We start from the raw sequence: 15,945 nt of genomic DNA, 5'->3' as shown, positions 1-15,945 counted from the left end.
CCTGTAAGAATTTTCTGTCTATGTCACAGAAAATGGGCTCTAAGATTTGAGACACCATCTATCACTAAGTATGTAATTCAAAAGACGTGTTTAAAAGCTTGTAGCAAAAATAAAGATTGTGCAGAGAAGGTTTTGCACAGACTATACTATGGTCAGAATGTTTGTGCTCAACCACCTCCCATTCATATGGTGAAAACCCAATGCCCAAAGTGATGGTTTTAGGAGGTGATTAGGTCCTGAGGGATCCAGGACTTGGTAACCTTTTAAAAGAGGACCCAGAGAGTTAGCACTCCCCTTAACTATGTGAGGGCAAAGCAAGAAGGTGTCAGCTATGTACCAGGAAGAGAGCCCTCACAAGAACATGACCAGTCTGGTGCCTTAATCTTGGACTTTCCAAGCCTCCAGACTATGAGAAATAAATTTCTGTTGTTTATAAGCTACCTAATCTGTGGTTTTTGTTATAGCAACCCAAACAAACTAAGACAGTCTGTTGTATATTGTATAGAAAGGGCTTTCAAAAGTTTAAAACTGTTTACTTTAAAGATGCTCAATCTCTTACAATGAATAAGTTGAATTTGAGTAATATGTGTATGTGGATGATTTTCATGATAGAAATGCACCTTCTCAAATAAAAAAGAAAAATGGCTGACAAATATTAAATATAAAATAATTTCTGCAAAAACTCATCAAGGAGAAGACGGTAACTTAGGTAAAAATGCCTGACCCTCCCTATAAATATAGAAAGCAAAATAAATATAATTATTTTTACCTTCTAATGCCTAATACTGACCTAACAAAAATGTCTGTTCAATGAAAACAATGTATATGAGACATCTTAGAAGCTGACAGATTTCAAAAGTCAAATCACTTACCTATGTAGACTCTTTTGCTGTATCTCTGCATCAGTAATAACACAAATACATGCAGTGGAATAAGGTTGATAATAAACACATAACCACCCCACGCAGAGACCTATGGGCAAAGAAATGCTATGTTAAATAATTTATATGTTTGCTTTTTAAAATAGATACATTTTATTTGTCATAAGATCTAAACACATAATAAAATCTAAACACATAAGCAGATATAAACACTAGGATTTTTAGCAATTTTGAGATATGCTTAAAAATGTATTTATATTATTATAACCTTCAAATAACCTATTTCTCCTGATTTTTATTGATAATTAAAATAACATAATCCTACAAATTCAACATGCTTCTCTACATTCACTGGAGAAATGAACAAATTAAACTTAACAAGAATGTTGAGAACATTATATTAATAATTTGTTAATTGAAAGTAAAAAGACTCATGGAGATAAGGACTTTTAGGATATAGATTATAAATTTTTAAGAGAAAAATGGCTTTTACTTCCCCTATTTTTGATGATAAATACAATGCAAGAAATTTCACTGAGAATAAACACAATGAATGTTAGCAACAGTCGACAACTCAAGTAAAAGGAATACTCAGATGATCTGGATACGCTTTGAGATCCTCAAAATAAAGGTGCTACCTTGGGTATAAATTATTTCCTATATAAATCAAGATCCCATTTTAATGTTTGGCCTGTATCACAAAGTTAGAACAATTCTATTTAATCAGAATAATTGCGTATGTTCTGGTCTAAATTAATAAAGATTCTAAAGATAATGTTTATTTGCAACCAATAGAATTTATTAATTTTTATAAATTAGTAACAGGCAATAAAGTCTTAAGATCAAAGTTCTTGGATGTGCTCTAATAACTAAAAGTTTGAAAGAGCCATTTATACTTTCAAAAGTTTGAAGGAGTCATCTTAAGAGACAATACATTAACATACATATTCTAACAATGCTGCTCTTGTCTACAATATTTCAGTACCACTTGTAAAGGAACTGCCTTCAATTTACAGTGCATACAAGAACTATAATTTACCACTTCAGTCACATGCTATTTTTCACCTAAAACAATGTTACTCTGGTTGAGCACCAATCCTAACAGAAGGACTTCTGATAATTTCCAAAATTTACCACATTTTGCTGTATTGTATAATGCATACATTTTTACCCAAATTTCTGAAGGAAAAATAAGGATGTGTATTATACATGGGTAGTACTAATTCCGTATCTACATAATGTTTTTAATTGTTTTATTTATGCTTATGAATTAAAAGTGTAACTTTAGAAATTAATAACGATATCGGTATGCATAATAATACCCTGGAATACAATAATCAGTTTTGAACTTAAGACGAACTTGCAACGACGAAGAGATCTTGGCCTTCTATGATGCATAAATATAGTAAATTTATTACCAGCACATAAAATTTCCTGTACCATAATATGTTTAAAAACAAATGCTAAAATTCCTTTATAATACAAAAAATTAAGTACCTAAATGTAAACAAATAAAAATTTGAATTAAAAAATTAAAAAGATGTTTTTCCCTGAAAGTTTGAGCCAAAAATGTGGGTGCGCATTATACACGGCAAAATAGCGTAAGTCTAAAATTGAAAGAGACTGGGTTTTCTATTACTGAGTACAACTGTGCCGAATATGTCCAGCTTGAACCACTTTAAAAAGGGAATGGATAATCTGGATGCACAAATTTCATGACATTTGTTTTAAAAAAAAAAAAAAAAAGGTACCTAAGGTTGTCATTACTTTTCAGCACAAGACTACTATACTATATAGACCAGGGGTGTCCAAACTTTTTTCAACGTTTTTTACCAACGGCCATATGTGGTAAAATACACAAACTGCGGGGCCACTCACTCGAGGTGAAGTAGTACTGCCTCACCTGGTTTATTTAAGTAAACTATATATATTTTTGGAATTTGCTGCGGGCCAATTAAAAATGGATTGCAGGTTGCAGTTGGCTTGGACACCCCTGCTATAGACTGTGGTGTGGAAAAGACAGGCAGGAGAACGAAAAGACAATAATGAATCCCTATCTTAAGTAATCTGTTGAAAAAATTATATAGGCAGTTTACAGGTTAACCTAGAAGATGTGACCATTATTTGAAAAGAAAATTTTTGTTTCACTTGCTGCAAATATTCTATTTGAGAGGTTGAATATTAACCCTCCCCACTAAAAGAAAAGTCAATATGGGTCCTGACAATAAGAGTAGGGAAGAAAATGGTAATAATAAAAAAGTATACATCAAACAAAATTAAGATCCTAAAGATTTCAGGAGAAACAAAGTGGAGAACTAGCCCTGGATAAGAGGAGAATGATGAAGAGGAACTGGATGAACCGCCACAAGACTTGTTAGACATCCTATATATTCAAATATAAAATCTTACCATATAGAAATACGATAAGCAGCAGCACACTGTCCAAAAAACTGACCCAGTTTTCACAGATTTTACCTAAAAAAAAAAAAAGCAAACGTAATAATGTTTACAAATGCTCCTGCTGAATTAAAAAATGTTAAATGTTTAGTAAACCTGTATTACAAAAAGCTAAGTTATTTTTAAAAAAGGTGCTGAGGTTATTCAGATATTCAGGTTAACCACAGTTAAGGAAGAAACAATCCCAATCCTGTAAAAACTCTTTCAGAAAATAGAGGGGAAGGAAACATTCCCCTAATTTATTTTAGGGGCCCAGTATAACTCTAATACCAAAGCCAGACAACGATTATCACAAGAAAACAAAAATAACATGTTAATATCCCATGTGGATAAAGAAGTAAAAATCCTTAACAAAATATAAGCAATACAACCTGGCAATGTATTAAAAAGAATCATACATCATGAACAAATGTAATTTATTCCATGAATTCAAAGTTATTTTAACATCTAAAAATAAATTAACGCAGTGGTTTCCAACTAAGGGTGATTTTGCCTCCATAGGGGGCATTTGGCAATATCTGGAGACATTTTTGGTTGTCACAACCTGTCGTCTAGTGAGAGGCAAGGGATACTGTTAAACATCCTACAGTGCACGAAACATCACACATAACAAAGAATTGCGTTGGCCCAAAATGTCAATAGTGCTGAGGTAGAGAAACCCCAAATTAATGTAACAAAGGACAAAAACCATATGATCAACTCAATAGACATGAAAAAAGTATTTGACAAAATCTAATACCCATTCATGATAAAAACTCTCAAATTGAAAATAGAAGAAAACTTCCTAATCTATGATAAAAAACACATATAAAAAACCTACAACTATCATCATACTTAATGGTGAAGGCCTGAATGCTTTTCCCTTGAGATCAGGAAGGAAAGGATGCCCATTCTCATTACTTTTATTGGACACTATATTAGAGGTTCTGGCCACTACAATCAATCAAGAAAAAAAATTTAGTGTATACAAATTGCAAAAGAAGAAGCAAAACTATTTGCACATAACACGATCTTGTAAAATCCCAAGGGAACTTAAAAAAACTTAACTTGCAAGTTTAGCAAAGTCACAGGATACATGATCAATATATAAAAACCTATATGGTACTTCCCACATTTAAATATAATATGAAGCAACATTATTCAAGACAGTGTGTCAGTGGCATAAGGATAGACATATAGGTCAATAAAACAATAGATGAGAAATAAACCCATGATTTACGGTCAATTAATTTTCAACAATGGATTGTCTTTTCAACAAATAATGTCTGAACAACAACTGGACATCCATGTGACCAAAAAAGAGTGGGGAGCTTAGACCCTTAATTTCACTGTATTTAAAAATTCACTCTAAATGGATCATAGACACAAATGTAACAGCTAAATTATAAAACTTCATGAATAAAACCTAGGACACATGTGTGACCTTGAGTTAGGCAACAATTTATTAGATATGACACCAAAAGTATAATCCATTAAAAAAAATAAGACTTCATCATAATTCTAAACTTTTGTTCTTCCAAAAAACAAAAAAGAAAAAAAGAAAACAGGGCTAGACCAGAGAGAATATATGTAAAACACATATCTGACAAAGGACCTGTCACTTTCATGACCTTTATCCAAAATAAATACAGGAAAGCTTACAGCTCCAGTATAAGACAGATTACCCTCCCCCTAAAAATGAGCAAAAGATTTGAATAAATATTTCAAAAAAGAGCATACGAATGGCCAACAAGAGCATGAAAAGACATCGGCATTAAGTCATTAGAAATCCTAAATGCAAATTAAAACCACAATGAAATATTACTAGACTACCCTCTAGAATGGCTATAACCAAGCTGATGAAACCAATGTTTTCAAGAATGAGGAAAAACTAGAACCGCCATATAATGTTGGTTGAATGAAAAATGTTACATCTTTTGGAAAATGATTTGGTAGTTTATTAAGGAGGAGTTACACCATACAACCCAGCATTTCCAGTTCTAGGTATTTATTACCTAGGAAAAGTGAAAATATATGTCCACACAAATACTTGTACCTAAGGGTCATAGCAGCATTATTTATAAAATTCAAAACTGGAAATCCAAATGTCCACCAACTGATGGATAAACAAAATTTGGTATATGAGGTGTGATAAAAAAAACACTATGAATGTTTAAATTTAAAAAATTTATTACAGAAGACACATTGCCATTAATTCCCCTCAAAATACTCCCCCTTGCTTCGAACACACTCATCTCATCATTTTTGCCAGTTTGCTGAAGCAGTTCTTGAAGTCTCTTATGTGAATGTCTTTAGTTGCGCTGTCATGGCTTCTTTGATGTCCTGAATCGATTCAAAACGTTTACCTTTCATGGTCATTTTGACTTTGGGGAAGAGCCAGGAGTCGCACGGTGCCAGATCCAGTGAATAAGGTGGATGAGGACACACTGTAGTGTTTTTATTTGACAGAAATTGCCAGATACAAGAAGTGATGTGTGACAAGGAGTGTTGTCATGATGGAGGATGATTTACGGCACACTTTAAAACACACTTTCTCTCAACTGTAGCTCACACCCGACTGCACCAAACAAGTTGAAACTCAGTCACACACTGTTACTGAAGTTCAATGCACTGCTTCCTGTATTGAAGATCCCTGCCTTTCCACTGGATGGCACTTGGCAGCAGCATTCACTGTATCACAGCGGAAAGGCTCCACGTCACACATCGCTTCTGGTATATGGCAGTATCTGTCAAATAAAATCATTACGTTGTGTCCTCATCTGCCATATTCACTGGATCTGGCACTGTGCGACTCCTGGCTCTTCCCCAAAGTCAAAATGACCATGAAAGGTAAATGTTTTGAATCCATTCAGGACACTGAGGCAGCCATGGCAGTGCAACTAAAGACACTCATGAAAGAGGATTCCAGAACTGCTTCATAAAGTGTCAAGAACGATGGGATGAGTGTGTTCAGAGAAAGGGGGAGGGTACTTTGAAGGGGATTAATTGCAATGTGTCTTTTACTGTAACAATTTTTTTAAATTTAAACATTCACTGTATTTTTTGATCACACCTCATAAAAATGAAAACCCAATTTATCAAAATTTGTGTGATGCAAAGAAAGCAGGACTTATAGGGACATTTATAGCACTGAATGCATGTATTAGAAGAGAAAGATAGACCTAAACCAATAATCTAAGTTTCCACCTTAGGAAACTAGAAAAAGAAGGGAAATTTAAATCCAAAGGAAATAGAAGAAAAGAAGTAAGAATCAGAGCAGAAATTAAAATCGGAAACAGACAAAAGATAGAGAAAAATCAGTGAAACCAAAAACTAGCTCTCTGAAAGATCAACAAAATTGATAAGACTCCAGCCAGGTTAACAAAGAAGAAAAAAAAAAGAGGACACAAATTACTAATATCAGAAATAAAAGGAACATCACTACAGAGCCCGTAAACATTTATTAAAAGAATAATAATGGAATACTATGAAAAATTCTAGACCATAAATGATATCTTAAATGAAATGAACCAATTCCAAAAAGACAAAAATCTGCCAAAACTCACAAAAGAAATAGAAAATCTGAATAGCCTATATCTATTTTTAAAAAGGAATCAGTAAATGACCATCCAAAACAGAAAGCACCAGGCCAATCTCAGTTCACCGATGAATTCTACCAAACATTTAAGGAAGAAACTAATATCAATTCTCTACAATCTCTTTCAGAAAACAGAAGCAGAGGGAATATTTCTTAACTCATTCTATGAGGCCAGCAATATCTTAATACTAAAACAAGACAAAGACATTACAAGAAAAGAAAACTACAGATGTAGAACAGTATCTCTTAAGAACAAAGATGCAAAAATCCTCAACAAAATATTAGCAAATCAAATGCAACAATGTATTATAAGAATTATACATCATGACCAAGTTAGATTTATCCCTTGTACAAAAGGCTGGTTCAACATCTGAAAATTAATTAATGTAATTCATCATACCAAAAGGTCAAAGGAAAAAGATCATGTAACTATTATATATCAATAGATACACAAAAAGCATTTGACAAAATTCAGCATCCATTCATGATAAAGTGTCTTGGCAAACTAGCAATAGAGTGAAACTTCCTTGATAATACTATATACAAAAATCTACAGCTAACATCATAATTAATGGTGAGAAACTCAAAGCTTTCCCACTAAGATCAGGAACAAGGCAAGGATGTCCTCTCTCACCACTCCTTTTCAACATCGTACTGGAAGTACTAGTTAATACAAAAAGACAAGGAAATAAAAGATACACAGATTGGGAATGAAGAAATAACTTGGTAACAGCAAAATAATGCTAATTTTGCAAACGGAATTCAAAATCCAGACACTGAACCACATTTCAACTTTCCTAAGTATGTCTGACCCTTCTTCCCGCCACAAAAAAAAGAAACAAAATCAAAAGCTTGTTTTGTGATACCCTCTTTTTTGAAGCTATGACTTATAAAGGACGTTATCATCATCACCTGTAAAATAGGCACAGCAGGATTACTGTCAAAATTACATATACATATGTATTACATATATGGAGATACAGTGCCTGACATTTTTTAATGTTATTCATTATTATATTTATTGTGAACAGTAACAAAAATCTCTGTATACCGTGTTTCCTCGAAAATGAGACCTAGTCGGACAATCAATTCTAATGCATCTTTTGGAGCAAAAATTAATATAAGACCCAGTCTTATTTTACTACAATTTTTTAAAATTCATTATTTTATATATGAATTAGTGAAATTCATTATTTTACTATAAGACCGGGTCTTATATAAGACTGGGTATAATATAATATAATATAATATAATATAATATAATATAATATAATATAATACAATACAATACAATACAATACAATACAATATAATATCTGGGTCTTATATAAGACCGGGTCTTATATTAATTTTTGCTCCAAAAGACGCATTAGAGCTGATTGTCCGACGAAGTCTTATTTTCGGGGAAACACGGTGCAACTATAATTAACTGATCAAAGACAAATGTGTACAACCTACAGCATTCAGCAGAAAGTTCATGGGCATTAATAGTAGCAAAAAATTAAATGTTACTTACCCACAAGTAGTACGTGAACTGAAGTGCAAAAATTGCAATGCCTTCATTATCAAAGGATCCAGCTACTGACCGAGAAATGTAACCTGGTACAATAGCAATAAAACAAGCAGCTAGAAGTCCTGCTCCTTGGTTCCAAAGTTCTCTGGTAAGCAAGAAAGTAGATATAGATGTAAGGCCGCTAAAAGTTGGTGCAAGGAACACACAAACATCTCTTATGTGAACTGTTATGTTCAATGTATTTAAAATCCAATGGATAAGGCCAGCTGTTATCATCAACCCTGGGTAAACCTAGGAAGAAAAAAATGGCAAACTTAATTACATATAAAATGAGGTAGCTGAAAACACTAACATAAGTTCTCTTCTTTATTATCACATATCATTTACAGTAAGTTTGAAAATAACATCTCAAAAAAAGGTTTGCTTTCCTCACACACTACAAAATTAAATGTTCTTTTGGATTGGATACAAGAAAAAGCTCAGATGTGGAGAGATACGTATTTAAATAAAAGAAAAAAGATCAAATAAAATGAATGAATAACAACACTGAAAATGATTTTCAGTGGAAAATTGGGTAGCTTTCTTATTGATTCCACTATTTTTTTCACTATAAAATAGGGTCCTACTGTAACTTACCCTTAAGTTTAGGGTTTTAACATACTCAAATTTTGCCCATACTTGTGTGTGTATAAAGGAATGAGAAAAGAAGAGAAGATGAAGTTACATGTAGTATTATTTATAAATGATTCTTCCTTTCAAAGCCAAGATTTTGAAAGTAAGCAACTCTGGCTAAGGAATGAAGAACTAACTAGCTTGTGAATTCAAAGATAATATTATGGGACTCCTAGAAGGTTGAATGTTTTTATACCACTTAAAATAACAGTTGTACTTTTACTCTAAAAAAGGAATCTGAAACATTAAGGATTCAAAGGACGGTAAATAGGACATTTTTTGAGCTATTCATAAGCAATTAAAATGCATATTTACGTTTCCATCCTTAACTAAATCCTAAGAGATTCTTTTCTTTCTCCATTACTAAAACTATAAAGAATGTTATCAATTTTCTTTCCTAGCTATACTATTTAAAACTGCAAACTCCCCATGGTCTTTAACCATTCCCTCTTTTTTTCCATGACAGACCACCATTTCACAAATTATTTATTTTACTTATTTTATTTATTTTCTATTAACTAAGCACTCTCACAAGATTATAAGCTCCAGGACAGACTAGCAGGAAAATTTTCCTTAGCATTCAGAACAATGCTTGACACAAAATAGATGCTCAATACCTACTGACTGTGTGGAAGGAGAATGGAATAAAGGAAAGGGGGAAAGTGTGACAATCATCACCTTTTTTAAAAATGAAAATTTTTCACATAAAGTATCAGGTTCCAGTGTATCAGGTTCCAGCCATTTTCAATGAAAATGAATTTGAAAATATCTCTAAAGGTAAGTCAATACATCCATGATAACATGGCAGACTCTACTGACACACAAAAAAAACAGCAAAAATACATGGAAGAACTTGGATGAAAGGACCAAAAAAATAAACCCTAACCAAACAACAAAAATCCCACCCAACAATAAAATAAGCGCAAAAGAAAGGGAATCCTCCGAATGCCAAAAATAAAGAAGTTCAAAGTTGGTTCTAATGCCTTGGGAGCCCCAAATAAGAGGAAAAAAAAGATACTCCAGGTCTGATCTACATCTTAAGAACTGGAGGGTGTGTGTGTGTGTGTGGGTGTGTGTGTGAGGCTGGGTAGGAGGGGGAGGGCAGAGGGTATTGCTCAACACAGATATCACACAGGTATCAGAGGAAAGGCCTAGTTCCCAGGACAAAGCCAGGGCCTATTTGTGAAACTAGACTAGACAAATGCTTCCCATTCATTAAGAGAAGCAGTAAGAAAACGTTTGCCTTACTTCCAAAGCTTTGAATAGAAACAAAAGGAGAAATAAAGTCATTCATCACATATATGAATATGGGTTCCACATTTATAACAACTTCTGGTATAAGAAACCTCAAAGTGAGAAATGACTAAAAATTGGCCTAAAAAAAAAAAAAAAGAAACCCCTAAGAGCTCCATCCAAAGACAAAAGAGAACAATTATATGAATGGTCCCAACGACATCAGGAGTCTCAGAAAATAAGCCTCCACCAAGGATTTAAGAGGAAAAGTTAGACCAGGAAACAGACTAGTCATCAAATATTAATATGATAAGGTGAATGATAAGACTAGCACAAGAAGTGCAGATAACAGCCATCTACGACATCTCTTAGCATTCAGTTATCTTTCTAATTTGCCCTGGAGACCATCATGACTACTCTCCTTGTATCTTTACCTCTATTTACATAAAGGATGCCTCAAACTAGAAACACAACACCTTACCATCACAGAGAATATATTCTTTACAAATACAGAGGGAACATTTATAAAATTTGCCAAATCCTAGGCCACAAGACAAGTCTCAATAAACTTCAAAGGATTGAAAATACAGAAATTTTTCTCCAACCAAAACATATTTGAAGAATAATTCAAAAAAAGATAAATTGGAAATCCTTTTATGCTTAAAAGTTAAATACAATTCTAAATAACCCATGAATCAGAAGACATAATGGAAATTAAAATACATTTTGACTTGAGAAATAATGAAAACAATACACGCCAAATTTACGCAATGTTGCTAAAACACTGATTAGTGGAAAACTTAGAGCTTTAACTTTAAATTTATAGCTATAAATGTATAGCTTTAATGAACACATAATAACAAAGAAAGATTGAAAATTATTGAGCAAACTTTATCAGGAAGTCCAAAAAAACATCAAAATAAACTTAAGAAAGTGGAAGGAAAGAAACTAATCAATAGAAGACAAACATGTAATAAAGACAATCAACAAAGTCCAAATTTCTTTGGGTTAAGTTTGAACCTAGTAAAACTGATAAATCTCTGACAAAAATGTTCGCGAAAAAAACAATACTAAACTCGTATGTCTCCCCAGTAGGTGTCTTGTCTTTCACCTTGTCTTCAACATTCTCGTCATATCCCAAATAACTACAAATATTTTCTCTTGTGTTGCCTTCTGAAGATAATAATTCCCCATGAACTATGATCAATACTCAATTACCTGGAGTAATCTGGGACGGATTTGGGACCTGGAAAATTAGAATGATCTGATTCTTCTAAAATTCTATTTAGTTCCAAAAACTGTTTTTTCAATAAAGTTGCTACAGAACAAAACAAAAACACACAAATAACCCGAACTTAAGATACACTGTGACAAGAGATCCCCTCACAGCCTCCACCATTTGACAGATATAGTGGCTATCCTGAGATAACCCCAAACAGGTGTGTGGGTGGGGGGAACGGAGGGGCGTGTCAAGAAAAGAGATTTAGTAAATTAAACACTGGATAACCAACCATAGAAAAATGTGTTAAACATACAAAGCTTTCAGGAATCCCCATCATCTTAGCAGTTAATGATTTACTCAAATAACTATAAAATTTTATGATATGAACATAAATAACTGCAAATATACTTACGGTACCACCTACTATTCTTCCTAGTGGATACCATGCTCTTTCATCAAACCAATTTAAAAATTCATAGAACCCATGAGACGCAAGATGATGGGTTGATCTATAGTTAAACCTAGAGAAAACAGGAAAAAAAGAAATGTTACAAAACTATGCTTGCTACAAAGAAACAGCTCTATCCTTCTAATTACATTTTAAATGCAAGTGTCTTTATAGTTAACTCTATGGCTAAATACAAAAAGTGCCAAAAAAAATGTATACACATTTTATTAGGTTGGTGCAAAAGTAATTGTGGTTTTTTGTAATTATTCTTCTAAACCGCTATTACTTCTGCACCAACCTAATAAGAAAGAAAAACTATTAAAATTGTAATACTCAATATATACTAATAACAAAAGATGACTACGAGTCACATTTGACTTCTGCAATTACAAGAGGTGCTCAAAGTAGTTACCATCAGCGTCGACACTTCTGATTACTGCGAACTATTGCTTGAACATTGACCAAAGTGTCCACTTGTATACATTTTTGGGCACCACTGATATAACTTTTATAGCAATTTTCCTCAAACTTGATTAAGAAATTATTTTTCAAGAAATAGGTTCACACCTCTAATTCAACTAAAAACAAAGCACCCCCCACACCTCAATGCCTACAAAACTACAAATGAATGCTCAAATTAACATTTAGCTATCACTTAGTGTACAAACGGCCGACAGCTGCATTTGAATTAAAAAAGGGTACACAGAATTCACCACATAAAGAAGTCAATGACTCAAAAGATTAAGAAACACTGACAGAAGACAGCATTAAAATGAAAGGAGCACACTTGACATAATCGCCTCCAATCCTACAACTCTAAAAATTACAGGCTAAAGAATAAATTACAATACCACTAAAACCATAAGAAAACCGTAACAGTACTGTAAAACAAGAACATGACCTTAAAGAATGAGAAATTTAATCAATGAAAGATGACAAATGGGAAAAAATAAAATTGAAGACACCACAGCCCAAACTGAAAGCAGCAGTAAACTAACCATGGGGGTGGGGGTAGGGGGCAGCACTGTCACAGGTACTCCATGTTTCACATAAAGCAGCTAAGGGGGCAGACGAGAAACCTGCAGAAACCCTCAGGGTAGTGTCATTAGAACAAAGCGGCTGAGCAGGCGGGTCCCAGCCCCTACCATTGCCAATTAAGTCAGTGGGCGGCAGAAGCATCCGCATTAGATGTAGACAGTGAGCCAAAAAGCACAACAATGCTAGACAGAAGGAAAATGAACAGGAAATCCTCGTATCCAGTACAGTGTGACGTATCCCGCACAACAGCAAGGCATGATTCTCCTTCCCTAGACACAGCACTATTGCATTTTTAGACAGATTTGAGCAAATACCAAAAAAAGCACAGACCCAAAAATCAAACATTTGAGAAAAGGAAGCAATATAAAAGCTAAGCATCAAAATCAACAAATGGAAAAAACTAGTATCACAGGAAGCAGAAACAAGAATATCTTCGGAGGGCTAAGATAAGCCACAGCAGCCTACAAAGAAGTATAACCTAAAGCTTAAGAGTACAGGTTGTAAAAATCATACTGCCTGGGTTTAAATACCTTAGTTCCTCACTTTACTAGCTTTGTGACCTTGGTTGGGCAAATAATTTACGTTCTCTGGACTCTCATTTCTTCATCTATAAAAGAGGGATAATAGTACCTACATCATAAGGTAGCTGTGATGACTAAACAATATAACGTGTCTAAAGCACTTAGAGACTATTGCTACTATTATGAAATAAAAGACCGATGATAAAGAATTATATGTTTCTGAATGTCAAAAATGACTGTCAAGATAAGCAAAAGATAGGCTAAAGAGAAAAAAGTTCAAAAATAAAAAGCAAATTAGAACAAAATAAAGTATTCTGAGGAATGTCAGCAAGATGGAGTATTAGGAGACACCAGCCTTTGTCCCACCCACAAAAAAACAAGAAATAAGACAGTTATCTATCCGTGAAGGGAAATATCCCTGCGAAGGCTTGAAAGTACAGTTAAGATCCTACAACAGCACGATGAAGGAAAAAATGGAGAATAACCACACAGAAAGGATTGCTAGGGAGATAGGCTTAGCTGAGACATCTGGAGACAGCTACCCTGTTTCCCCGAAAATAAGACCTATAAGAGCCAGACAATCAGCTCTAATATGTCTTTTGGGGCAAAAATTAATATGACCTGGTATTTTATATTATGTCATATTATATCGTATCATGTCATATTATACTATACTATGTAAAACCCAGTCTTATGTTACAGTAAAATAAGACTGGGTCTTATATTAATTTTTGCTCCAAAAGACGCATTAGAGCTGACTGTCTGGCTAGGTTTTATTTTCAGGGAAACACGGTAGGAACAAACAAGAAGGGCAGGGCTATCAGGATCAGTCATATGGTAGGTGCCATCACAGCCCCCAGTGGCCTTTTTTGTGGAGGGGGACCTAAAGAGGCTTTGCTGCTGAGGACCTCAACAGCCAACAGCCAGATTCCCTGCGGCTTTCAAAGGTGAAGCCCACAGTGTTCATTGGTGCAGACCCCAGTGGCCTGCTCACCAGAGAACTGCAGAAGCTTCAGCCACTAGGGTAACCAAAGCCATCACAGCCACAGACCCCCAGGAAAGGGAGATGCTGCTGTGTTGCCGACAGGAGCTGCTGTTGCACTGCCTCAAAACCAGAGCTGCCACGCCCCACCCCAATCCCACACACGCTCTGGGCCCCAGAGACTCTGTTGCTCTGTGAGTACCTGCATTTCAGACTCTGGCTCTGCAGCCGCTCCATGGGCACCTGAATGCCAGACCCTGGGTCCATGGCTGCTCCATGAGTGCCTATGCTCCAGTCTCTGGCTCCACGGTTACTCCATGGGAACCCACCAGTACCACGACTACTAAGAGGGCATCCATGAGACAGACCTGGTACTAAGAGAGATCCACTTAGCCATGACAATAACGCGTGGGATAAAAGGAAGAGACCGGGAGGCCCCACACAGCCCTCACCAGCCCTGTGGACACTTGCAGCTTTAGCTGTTGAGAATCCCTGCAATCGTTACCAATGTTAACCTCAGCTGTTGGAAGCTACATCTCTGGTTCTTCCTTGGAGCAAGAACTGCTACAGCCTGTCCAGCTGACACCCTCACACATACCTGCGGGATAAGGTCTTTCCCCATCAAAACCAGTCCATCAAATGAGCAGACATCAATGCAAGGCTACAAGAAACATGAAAAATCAAAGAAACATGACATCACCAAAGGAACACAATTATTTTCCAGCAACTGACCACAAATAAATAGATCTATAAATTGCATGACAAAGATTTCAAAATAATTGTTTTAAGGAAGCTCAGCAAGCTATGAGACAACCCAAGATAGACAATGAAATCAGGAAAACAATACACGAACAAAATGAGAAATTCAACAGAGCGGCAGAAATCATAAAAAAGAACCAATGTAAATAGTGGAGCTGATGAGTACATAAATGGAATGAGAAATTCAGTTAGGAACATCAACAGCAGACTTTAACAAGGAGAAGAAAGAAAGTGAGAACTAGAAAGGAGGTCATTTGAAATTACCAAGGCAGAGAAGAAAAAAATGAATAAAAAAGACTGAAAAATAGCCTGCATTATTTATGGGACATTATCAAGGGAAGAAATATTCTCATTATGAGAAAAAATAGAGAAAGGGGTATAAAACTTATTTAAAAAATAATGGCTGAAAAATTCCTAAATCTGGGGAGACAGATGGACAAAGAAGCTCATAGGTGCCAATAGTCAACTCAGATAGGACTTCACTGGAAGACATAATAAAACTATCAAAAATCAAAGATAAAGAGGACAGTTTTAAAGGGGAAAGAGAAAAAACAGAGAAACTTACACACGGAGACCTGCATAAGGCTACCAGCAGAAGCCCTGTAGATCCAACAGAGTGCTATGACACATTCAAAGTGCTGG

At 34.8% G+C, this 15,945-nt stretch overlaps 1 protein-coding gene across 1 annotated transcript in view; it reads right to left on the bottom strand.

Moving 5' to 3' along the window:
• Positions 1 to 15,945, bottom strand: part of STT3B (STT3 oligosaccharyltransferase complex catalytic subunit B) — an 81,873-nt gene that overhangs the window by 30,159 nt on the left and 35,769 nt on the right. The window contains exons 2-5 of the mRNA XM_081073385.1: positions 11,968 to 12,076; positions 8,432 to 8,719; positions 3,291 to 3,356; positions 873 to 972 (exon numbers count right to left, since the gene is read on the bottom strand). Of these exons, the coding sequence (XP_080929511.1) occupies positions 873 to 972; positions 3,291 to 3,356; positions 8,432 to 8,719; positions 11,968 to 12,076 (563 nt within the window). The remainder of the gene's footprint in view (positions 1 to 872; positions 973 to 3,290; positions 3,357 to 8,431; positions 8,720 to 11,967; positions 12,077 to 15,945) is intronic.

Source organism: Rhinolophus hipposideros (assembly GCF_964194185.1).
Source record: "Rhinolophus hipposideros genome assembly, chromosome: 14".
NCBI lineage: Eukaryota > Metazoa > Chordata > Mammalia > Chiroptera > Rhinolophidae > Rhinolophus > Rhinolophus hipposideros.
The sequence above is the reverse complement of the archived record's forward strand: the minus strand, read 5'-3'. Positions and strand labels throughout refer to the sequence as shown.